At 45.9% G+C, this 12,122-nt stretch overlaps 1 protein-coding gene across 1 annotated transcript in view; it reads right to left on the bottom strand.

Annotated features, from left to right (window-relative positions):
- Positions 1–12,122, bottom strand: part of LOC139262728 (regulator of G-protein signaling 6-like) — a 231,888-nt gene that overhangs the window by 101,204 nt on the left and 118,562 nt on the right. The window contains exons 6-7 of the mRNA XM_070877879.1: positions 241–305; positions 3–79 (exon numbers count right to left, since the gene is read on the bottom strand). Of these exons, the coding sequence (XP_070733980.1) occupies positions 3–79; positions 241–305 (142 nt within the window). The remainder of the gene's footprint in view (positions 1–2; positions 80–240; positions 306–12,122) is intronic.

A 12,122-nucleotide genomic window follows, 5' to 3' on the forward strand; every position in this document is an offset into this window, starting at 1 on the left:
ACTTTACTTGGGCCTCTGCTTGCATAAAGATGAACTCCCACTTTCTTGCAAATGCTCTTTGCAACCTGGCCAAATTTTCCTGCAGAATGAATAGTCTTGTGTTAAAAAGAAAACAGGTTTCTGCTTTTTATTACTGATATATGTTAGTGCAAGTACTGACTGGAATCCATGCTGTAGTTTTCAAAATGACTGAGGGGTATTACAATAGTACGCTGCTGATTATAAAATTAGTATACCTACGGCTTCATAATCTGCAAGTTCCAGTCTTGCTTTATTCTGCATTGTCCGCTTGCACAGGTAGATGGCTATGATAGTGAAAAAGATGAAATAATTAACTACACTGTTAAAATACCTCAACTTCTTATTGCTTTCTAAATATAATTTAAATTGATTGTTTTTTCACTTCAACAATGCCAATGACAAGATGAACATTATGGCTCCCCTGAAGCTTCCGATGCACTTGTACCAATGATAAGATATTACATTGAATTTGTGAGATAGTCCAAGTCCTGACAAACTTCATAAGCCTGCAAAATAACTTTATGGCACCTGACATCAAGTGTGTGACATTCAGAAGACTGGTTATCCTACTCAAAGTGAAGAGGGTCCTGCATCAGTGGCTTAGATGTGATATGGCTCTGTGGCAGGAGACCTAGCTAAGAATGGGGGTGGTGTGAGAATGTATAGGGAGTGCGTGGCATAAGGATTTGTTGCAGGATGGAAGAGTAGAATGGATTGTGATGCAAGTACAAAAAACGGTGTCCCTTCAATGTGATTATGTAGCCCAAACGTTCAGAGGCTCATGTTCTTCCAACTATTTGCATAGGCTCAATTGGAGTCAATGTCTATGGATAGATCAGGAGGAGATGTCGTAAAAGACTTCAGAATTGGTCACTATCCAGAGAGGTAATATTTTCTGAGAGGTGAGGTGGCAGATAGATCCTGAGAGGTTTCTGCATTGGCTGCAACAAAACAGACAATCTGGTAGAACTGAACAACGAAATGGGCTCAGCAAAGTCCAAATAGGACAGTGTACTATTTCACCAGAATGTAAAATCTAGGATAGATTCTGTTATGTATTGAATAAAGAGTCTGACCAGATACTGTGAGCTCAAAGTAAGGTGTGACCGTAGTCCTTTACAACAGGTCTCCAGAGTGCCTCCCCAGGCTGTGAGGCCTCCTTATGTACAGGTGCTCCCAAGGGATTGTGGGATCCCTTGGGACTCCAGGGGATGAGCCCTCTGGTGGTTAAATAAGGTATTTGCAGGTTTACATATATAATACCCCTGCAGCGGCAACAAGGTGTTAATGGCCTTACATTCACCACCCTTGATGGTGGACTCTGAGACATCTGCGGACGTGCAGCTGCAGGCATGTGAGGCCTGCCCTGTACATTACGATTCGAAAACAACATTACTTTGTTCACCGTACATGTAGCAGCACTCATGGTATTGTCACTGGTGACGATGAACGCCTGGGCTATCACTATGGCTTTACTCAAGGTTGGGGTCTCTACAGTCAAAGGTTTGCAAAGTATTACTTCATGGCCAATGCCAAGTACAAAGAAGTCCCTGAGCATGTGCTCCAAGTGTCCTTCAAATTCGCAATGTCCTGCAAGGCGTCTTCGCTCGGCGACGTAGCTCGCCACTTCCTGCCTTCAGACTTCTTGTACGTGTAGAACCGGTACCTCGCCATCAGAACGCTTTCCTTCGGGTTTAGATGCTCCCGGACCAGTGTGCACAAATCATCATATGACCTCTCTGTGTGTTTCGCTGGAGCGAGCAGATTTTTCATGAGGCCATACGTTGGTGCCCCGCAAACGGTGAGGAGGATCACCCTTCGTTTGACAGCGTTCGCTTCTCCTTCCAGCTCGTTGGCCACGAAGTATTGGTCGAGCCACTCCACGAAGGTTTCCCAATCATCTCCCTCTGAAAATTTCTCCAGGATGCCCACTGTTCTCTGCATCGTTGCGGTGGGGTTCGTCATCTGTATTTTGTCGCCAGTGGTTATGTATTGAATAAAGAGTCTGACCAGATACTGTGAACTCAAAGTAAGGTATGACCGCAGTTCTTCATTATCAGTCTCCAGAGTGTCTCTCCAGCCTGTAAGGCCTCCTTATGTACAGGTGCTCCCAAGGGATTAGGGGATCCTTTGGGACTCCAGGGGATGAACCCTTTGGTGCTAAAACAAGGTATTTACAGGTTAACATATATAACAGATTCTATATGGGGATTTCTTGACCTTCAACAGAATGATACTGGATGTTAGAACTGGGAGCATCACTACCTTCAATCTTTTACCTGCATGGATTCAGTCGGAACTCATGCAGGTAGCTGATGGGCATGTCGTGTCTCCACACACCTCTTGGGCATCCACCAAAATAAATCCTTAACATATGTATTAGGGAAATCCTGACAATGCAGGAACAGATTGGGAAGCAGATAAGTCAGCCTTGATGGAGAAATTAATTTATAAGCAAGATTAAAAGTGTATATAAACCTGTAAATACCATGTCTAACCACCAGAGGGCTTATCCCCTGGAGTCCCAAGGGATCCCACAATCCTTTGGGAGCACCTGTATGTAAGGAGGCCTCACAGGCTGGAGAGGCACTCTGATCTGTAATAAAGGACTACGGTCACACTTACTTTGAGCTTGCAGTATCTAGTCTGACTCTTTATTCAAGACACAACAAAAAGGAAACTTCGAAATAGGGAAGCTCAGAAAAGGGCAGCATTCCTGAGGTTAAAGATGATCTTGACAAGGCGGAATATGCCTTGTTTAGGAAAAAGGTAAGGTATTTTGAAAGAGGGAAAAGCCGGGAAGCTATTGGTGAGCCTGTTTGATGAGCTATCATGAAACATGCTACCTATAAGCATTAGCTATGACCTTTCCCTACAGAGGAAGAGAAGATTGGATGTGGTGGGCGGTGGGGTTTGTCGCTGGGTTGTAATTGTGCAGTTCTTGGCAGCTGGCTAAAGGGGGCATTGGATGCAGTCTGAAACAGACCAGCCACAAATTGTCTTTTTGGGAGCAAAGGTACAGGACCGAGGCAGGGTCTACAGACAACTGAGGGACATCTGAGGGAAGTACTTGCCTTACATTAAAAGGGCAAATGCCTCAGAAGAAAAAATTAATTCAATACTAGTCTGGCTCTCCTTGAGATGGGATGGTAATCTTCATGAATATGAGGAATTATTTGTCAAGTGCATTGTCCTGTTAAAGTAATTTTATATCTGAAGAATGAGCAACATGGTTGTGGTTGGAAGTCTTGTCATGATTTATAGTCACTTTACACAGAACTACAGGCTTGGTTAGATTGACTTCTATAAATGTCCAATGCAAAATATAATAATTTCAAGTAAATTTATATCTTGTCTGCAATGTGTCAATTTGGAAGGTCTGCGATGTAAAACATGAGCAAGGATGACAAATTTATCAGAAAGGAAGCTGTTATTTTCATTAGTCTTTTGTGGTTTGGGGACAGAGTCTGAACAGAACAGAACAGAAGTAATTTGCACAAATAACAATCAAGGTATTTTCATTTTTCTTGCTAGTAAACAAAAAAGATTTCATTTGTGCTCAATAGCTTGTTTCTTGCAAGAAAAAATTAGTTGAAGCTTAAAGGTCTGTCATATAGTTTGTAGCCAGACGGTCATATCCTCTCGAATGAATATAGCCCAAAACTTAATATTGAAAATGGGCAACTTCAATTTTCTAACCTAACAAGGGTAACATAATCTGGAAGTAAACAGTAAGGGGCGAGATGGTGCCTGAGTATTGCAGTGCATTGATAAACCAATGTGTTGCGTGCTAAGATTTAGGGTTGTGTCCATGAGAAACCTGCTCACGGTAAACACTGTGAACCACAAGTTGTTGAAATATTTCAGTTGCAGGCCCCTGCAATCTAGTCTCCCATTTTGTTAGATTAGAACTGGATGATTTGTAATGCCCTCAATTTAATGGTCTAGAGATCGACTGATTCTCTTGATGTCCATCATGTAGTTATAGCAGCAACCTTTGACATTGCTGTTATCTTCAAAAAACTTTGGCACCCCTGGCTCAATGAGAAATGTCCTCTTTCAGCATAACTATTGAGCTGTTTAACTAGATATGTGACATCCTCAGAGGATGTAGACATCAGGGCCTAGAAATTTGGCGATACAGCACCTGTTTTTCAGATGCCAAGAGGCCTACTAAGCCCTCAATATAGCTGGTAGTAAGAGGGCGCAGACCTCCGGCCAGTAGTGCAGTAGTGCGTCACCTGCCATATTGGTAGAGCAGGTCACGCTGATAGAAGAAGCACATGCCGGTAATATTCTAAGTCAAGAATAATGTATGTAAATTAAGGCCCTGCACTTCTAGCAGGACCTGGTTTCCATTTTCAATTGCCCCAGCACTTCACTCACCATGTGCTGATCTCGCACAGCACAACATGGTGTTAGCCAGCAGGAAGGCCCCCTTACCAACACTATTTAAAGGGATCATGCACTACTTACAGGTTAGTTGCTGGTTTAGTATTTCTGGCTACTGCTTGACTTCTCGGCATTTTTTGATGTATTGTATCCCTTTGGGAATGCTCACTATTGAAAGGTTTTGCTGCACTTGCACTGTTGTTGCTCTTTCCCTCACAAATAGTTTGTGGCTGGAGACATGGATGGTCTCATAGGGCTGCCTTTAGAACTGGAGAATGAGGGGGAGCAGTAAGGAAGACACCACAGTGCAGGAGAAGCTCCCAGAAGAAAGAAAGATTTGCATTTATATAGCGCTTTTCTCAACCACCGGACGTCTCAAAGTGCTTTACAGCCAATGAAGTACTTTTGAAGTGTAGTTACTGTTGTAATGTGGGAAACGCGGCAGCCAATTTGTGCACAAGCAAACTCCCACAAACAGCAATGTGATAATTATCAGTGTTCTGTATGCAATAACTCAAAAGACTGAATACTGTAAACTCCAAAACAGGTACAAGCCTGGCTCTACTTTATTAGGGCCCGAAGTGCTCACATTACAAGATGGCTGGGCTTTTATATCTGGGCTGCATACACGTGTGCACAGCCCAATGACCTCCGACAGTGGCGCCAACTGGTGGCTAGTGAACCCAAGCATACATACATGAATGCATAAGAAATTAGGGATGCGTGCAATAAAGGTACAGCAGTTATCATGGGCGACTTTAATCTACATATTGATTGGGCTAACCAAACTGGTAGCAATATGGTGGAGGAGGATTTCCTAGAGTGTATGAGGGATGGTTTTCTGGACCAATATGTCGAGGAACTAACCAGAGGGCTGACCATCCTAGACTGGGTGATGTGTAATGAGAAAGGACTAATTAGCAATCTTGTTGTGCGAGGCCCCTTGGGGAAGAGTGACCATAATATGGTAGAATAGAATTATTTATTAAGATGGAGAGTGACACACTTAATTCAGAGACTAGGGTCCTGAACTTAAGGAAAGGTAACTTCGATGGTATGAGACGTGAATTGGTTAGAATAGACTGGCGAGTGATACTTAAAGGGTTGACAGTGGATAGGCAATGGCAAACATTTAATGATCACATGGATGAACTTCAACAATTGTACATCCCTGTCTGGAGTAAAAATAAAACGGGGAAGGTGGCTCAACCATGGCTAACAAGGGAAATTAAGGATAGTGTTAAATCCAAGGAAGAGGCATATAAATTGGCCAGGAAAAGCAGAAAACCTGAGGACTGGGAGAATTTTGTAATACAGCAGAGGAGGACAAAGGGTTTAATTGGAGGGGGAAAATAGAGTATGAGAGGAAGCTTGCTGGGAACATAAAAACTGACTGCAAAAGCTTCTATAGATATGTGAAGAGAAAAAAATTAGTGAAAATAAACGTAGGTCCCTTGCAGTCAGGTTCAGGTGAATTTATAGTGGGGAATAAAGAAATGGCACACCAGTTAAACAAATACTTTGGTTCTGTCTTCACGAAGGAAGACACAAATAACCTTCCTGAAATACTAGGGGACCAAGGCTCTAACGAGAAGGAGGAACTGAAGGAAATCCTTATTAGGCGGGAAATGGTGTCAGGGAAATTGATGGGATTGAAGGCCAAAAAATCCCCGTGGCCTGATAGTCTGCATCCCAGAGTACTTAAGGAGGTAGCCCTTGAAATAGTGGATGCATTGGTGATCATTTTCCAACTCTGAATTGGTTTCTATAGACTGAAGGATAGCTAATGTAACACCACTTTTTAAGAAAGGAGGGAGAGAGAAAACGGGTAATCATAGACCGGTTAGCCTGACATCAGTAGTGGGGAAAATGTTTGAATCAATTATTAAAGATGAAATAGCAGCACATCTGGAAAGCAGTGACGGGATTGGTCCAAGTCAGCATGGATTTAGGAAAGGGAAATCCTGCTTGACAAATCTTCTAGAATTTTTTGAGGATATAACTGGTCAAGTGGACAAGGGAGAACCAGTGGACGTGGCATATTTGAACTTTCAAAAGGCTTTTGACAAGGTCCCACACAAGATATTGGTGTGAAAAATTAAAGCACATGGTATTGGGGGTAATGTACTGACATGGATAGAGAACTGGTTGGCAGACAGGAAGCATACAGTCGGGATAAATGGGTCCTTTCCAGAATGGCAGGCAGTGACTAGTGGGGTACCGCAGGACTCAGTGTTGGGACCTCAGCTATTTACAATATACATTAATGATTTGGATGAGGGAATTGAATGTAATATCTCCAAGTTTGCAGATGACACTAAGCTGGGTGACAGTGTGAGCTGTGAGGAGGATGCTAAAAGGCTGCAGGGTGACTTGGACAGGTTAGGTGAGTGGGCAAACGCGTGGCAGATGCAGTATAATATGGATAAATGTGAGGTTATCCACTTTGGGGGCAAAAACACGAAGGCAGAATATTATCTGAATGGCGGCAGATTAAGAAACGGGGAGGTGCAGCGAGACCTGGGTGTCATGGTACATCAGTCATTGAAAGTTGGCATGCAAGGTTCACTAGGCGGTGAAGAAGGCAAATGACATGTTGGCCTTCATAGCTAGGGGATTTGAGTACAGGAGCAGGGAGGTCTTACCGCTGTTGTACAGGGCCTTAGTGAGGCCTCACCTGGAATATTGTGTTCAGTTTTGGTCTCCTAATTTGAGGAAGGACGTTCTTGCTATTGAGGGAGTGCAGCGAAGGTTCACCAGACTGATTCCCGGGATGGCAGGATTGACATATGAGGAGAGACTGGATCGACTGGGCCTGTATTCACTGGAGTTTAGAAGGGTGAGAGGGGATCTCATAGAAACATATAAAATTCTGACAGGACTGGACAGGTTAGATCCAGGAAGAATGTTCCCAATGTTGGGGAAGTCCAGAATGAGGGGACATAGTCTAAGGATAAGGGGTTAGCCATTTAGGACTGAGAAACTTCTTCACCCAGAGAGTTGTTAACCTGTAGAATTCTCTACCGCAGAGAGTTGTAGATGCCAGTTCATTGGATATATTCAAGAGGGAGTTAGATATGGCCCTTACGGCTAAAGGGATCAAGGGGTATGGAGAGAAAGCAGGAAAGGGGTACTGAGCTGAATGATCAGCCATGATCTTATTGAATGGTAGTGCAGGCTCGAAGGGCCGAATGGCCTACTCCTGCATCTATTTTCTATGTTTCTATGTTTCGATGACAATATTCCCCTTTAAGACATTAGTAACGGTCTTTTTACAAATTGAGATGGTCCGGGGCTTTCTGCGCCCGAGTTGAACGTCTCAGTTGAACTCCAGCCTTGGGCGAGTGTTCGGAGTCTGTTGTGACTGGGGGCTGGGTAGCCGATCTGATGGGAGTGGCAATGACAACGTCAGGGATTGAAAGTCCAGATTCATTGACTATGTCAGTGATTGAAAGTCCAGATTCACTGTTGACAGCAGAGTCCTCTGATGACTGAGGGTAGATTGGTTGGTCACTGATTGTGTCTTCCTCAGACTGTTCCGGTTCATCCGTGTGCCGCAGCTTTATCTGATCGATATGTTTCCCGCATGTCTGCCCATTCTTGAGATTAACGATAAACACTCTGTTACCCTCCTTGGCTATAACAATACTGGCGATCCATTTGGGATCTTGACCATAATTCAGTACATACACAGGATCATCGATAGAAATGTCGCGTGACACAGTCGTGCGATCATGATATCCTTGCTGACTTTGATGTCTGTATTCGACACGATTATTCAAGTCAGGGTGGACAAGAGAGAGCCTGGTCTTGAGATCTCTCTTCATCAACAGTTCAGCAGGGGAGACCCCGGTAAGCATGTGGGGTCTTATCCTGTAACTAAGCAATATGCGTGACAAGCGAGTTTGCAGTGAACCTTGAGTTACACGTTTCATACTCTGCTGGTTGGTTTGGACCACACGTTCTGTGTCATGTATCTCACACTACTGTACATGACTGTATCTCACCATGCTATACATGACTGTAGCTAGAGATGACCCTGTAACCACAAGCTTACCTTACCACCAGGGGTGCACTTGCAGGAGACACTGGATACCTGTCCCAGACAGGTATATAAGGACAGGTCTCAGGCAAGTGTGGCATTCGAGAGCTGTGCAGGTCCTGAGTGACCTTGACTTCAGTATATGCCTCGTGTGAATCTGGACTGCAGGGACAGGACTTTACATGGCGATGAGTTACGGGATTACAGAATCCACAGAATGGCGACCAACGGCTCAGATGAAAAATACAATGCTGGAGATAATTGGGAGGACTTTATAGAAAGGCTCCAGCAAAGTTTTTTAACCAAAGACTGGTTAGGCGATGATAAGGCAGACAAGAGAAGAGCCCATCTCTTGACCAGCTGTGGCTCGAAAACATAGGCCTTAATGAAGGACCTGCTGGCACCCGAGAAACCAGCAAGCAAGTCGTTTGAAGAGTTGAGCACACTCGTAAGATACCACCTGAAGCCAGCGAGCAGCCTACACATGGCCAGACACAGGTTCTACAACTACATACTCGACTTTGTGGCGGAATTTCGGAGGTTGGCCAGCTTATGTGAGTTCTCCGATGAACTAAGGAGAGAAGTACTGAGAGACTTTTTTATTGAAGGAATAGGCCATGCAGGCATATTCCGAAAGCTCATAGAGACCAAGAACCTGACCCGAGAGGCAGCAGCACTGGTTGCACAGACATTCCTGGCAGGAGAAGAAGAGACGAGGTTGGTCTACACTACGGGTACGACCACTAACGAAACATCGGAACAAGGGGTTCACAGCGTGAAACAAGCTGCTACCCCCACACACAGACAAAGGCAGGAGAGCAGGCCCTCAACAGCAGGCAGTGGTGCCAGAAGCCATCAAGGGCCACATGAACGGCCGTTCACACCTCATCAACCCACAATGCAAGCAATCAACAACAAACTGAGAGAAGCTCAAGAGAGATCAGCCAGATGCAGCTCATCCTTCGGAAACAATGGAAGCGTTCTGTGCTGGAGATGTGGGGGAAGGCACTCATTAAGGGGGTGTCGATTTCAAGGAGTGCTGTTTGCAGAAACTGCGACTATACAGGTAATCTGGCCCGCATGTGCAGAAAAACCGCAGCTCGGCTGGTATACAAATCAGAAGGGTCGGAAAGCGGACCAGAAGACGGTGGGGACAGTACCCGGGACATCAATGTACAGCGGGTCAACACGATCAATGGTCACTGCTCCTACAACAAGATGCCTCCAATAATGATGAGGATCCTACTCAATGGAATACCCGTCTACATGGAGCTGGATACGGGAGCGAGTCAATCTCTCATGAGCGCTCAACAATTTGAACAGCTGTGGCCGCACAAAAGAGACAGACCAAAACTCACAAGGGTCGACACCAAACTAAGGGCCTATACCAAAGAAATCGGTCCAGTCCTCGGCAGCGCCATGCTCTCAGTCACACACAAAGGGACAGTGAACCGACTTCCCCTGTGGATTGTCCCCAGAGATCTCCAAGCACTGCTGGGGAGAAGCTGGCTGGCAAAACTAAACTGGAAATGGGATGATGTTCACACCATGTCATCAGAGGAACGGACCTCCTGCTCAACAGTTCTAAGTCGATTTGAACATCTCTTTCAGCCAGGTGTGGGCACCTTCAAAGGGGCTAAAGTCAAAATCTACATCACACAGGATGCTAGACCGGTCCATCACAAGGCTAGAGCTGTGCCCTATGTGATGAGGGAAAAGATTGAACATGAACTGGACAGGCTTCTGCGGGAAGGCATTATCTCACCCGTGGGATTTAGCGACTAGGCAAGTCCCATCGTCCCAGTCATGAAGCCTGATGGATCCGTACGAATCTGTGGGGACTACAAATCTACCATAAACAGAGTCTCCCTACAGGACCAATACCTGCTGCCCAGAGCGGAGGACTTATTTGCCACATTGCTGGAGGAAAACTTTTCTCAAAACTAGATCTCACATCTGCGTATATGACGCAAGAATTGACCGACGAGTCCAAGCTAATCACCACCATCAACACACATCGAGGCCTTTTCATGTACAATCGATGCCCATTCAGCATCAGGTCAGCAGCTGCTATATTCCAGCGCAACATGGAGAGTCTGCTCAAGTCCATCCCGGGGACGGTTGTATTTCAAGACGACATATTTATCACGGGCAGGGACACCGACTCCCATCTCCGCAATTTGGAGGAAGTACTAAAGTGGTTGGATCGGGTAGGCCTAAGAGTTAAGAAATCCAAGTGCCCGTTTCTCGCACCCAAGATTGAATTTTTGGGCAGAAGGGTTGCCGCTGATGGAATCTGCCAAACAGAGTCCAAAACAGAAGCAATTTGCCTGGCACCCAGGCCCCGGAATGTCTCAGAACTGCGCGCCTTTCTCGGGCTACCCAATTATTTTGGGAACTTTATGCAAACTTAAGCACGCTGCTGAAGCCTCTCCAAATGCTACTCAGAAAGGGGTGTGATTGGTTTTGGGGGGACTCCCAGGAACGCGCCTTCAATAAGGCACGCAACCTTCTGTGTTCCAACAGTGTTTTGGCTTTCTTTGATCCAGGTAAAAAGCTAGTTCTTACATGTGATGCGTCAGCGTACGGGGTCAGGTGCATTTTACAACATGTCAATAATGCGGGTAAATTACAACCCGTAGCTTATGCCTCCAGGTCACTTTCACGGGTGGAGCGCGGGTACGGAATGGTGGAGAAGGAGGCGCTTGCGTGCGTGTACGGTGTCAAAAAGATGCACCAATACCTTTTCGGGGCCAAATTTGCGTTAGAAACCGACCACAAGCCCCTCACGTCCTACTATCCAAGAGCAAGGCAATAAATGCCAATGCCTCAGCACGCATTCAACGGTGGGCACTCATGCTGGCGTCTTATGATTACACCATAAGGCACAGACCAGGCACAGACAACTGTGCCGACGTGCTTAGCAGGCTACCCCTGGCGACCACGGAAGCGGGGTCTGACGAACAGGACTGTGAGATAGTCATGGCAATCAATGCCATTGAGTCCACAGGTTCGCCCATGGCGGCTCGCCAAATCAGAGCCTGGACGACCAGCGACCCTACGTTATCCCTAGTAAAAAGATGTGTCTTAACTGGTGACTGGGCAGAGGCTAATGATGCCTGCCCCGAGGAGATCAAACCTTTCCATAGGCGCATGCATGAGCTGTCACTACAAGCAGACTGCCTGATGTGGGGCAGCCGAGAAGTTATGCCTCTGCGAGGCAGAGAGGCATTTGTCCGGGAACTCCACCGCGAGCACCCGGGGATCGTTCTCATGAAGGCCATAGCCAGATCCCACGTCTGGTGGCCTGGCATTGACGCGGACTTGGAGCTCTGCGTCCGACAGTGCACTATTTGTGCCCAACTCAGTAATGCCCCCAGGGAGGCCCCCCTGAGCCCCTGGCCATGGCCCACCAAACCGTGGTCGCGGATGCACATAGACTATACGGGCCCATTCATGGGCAAAATGTTCCTCGTAGTTGTAGATGCATTTTCAAATTGGATCAAATGCACCATTTTAAACTCGAGCACCACCTCCACCACTGTGGAGAGCCTTGGAACCATTGTTTGCAATGCACGGCATTCCTGACATATTGGTCAGTGATAATGGTCCGTGCTTCACCAGCGCAGAATTCCAAGAGTTTATAAGTGACCACGGCATAAATCAC

This window comes from Pristiophorus japonicus, chromosome 4, assembly GCF_044704955.1.
Source record: "Pristiophorus japonicus isolate sPriJap1 chromosome 4, sPriJap1.hap1, whole genome shotgun sequence".
In the NCBI taxonomy this organism is placed as follows: Eukaryota; Metazoa; Chordata; class Chondrichthyes; family Pristiophoridae; genus Pristiophorus; species Pristiophorus japonicus.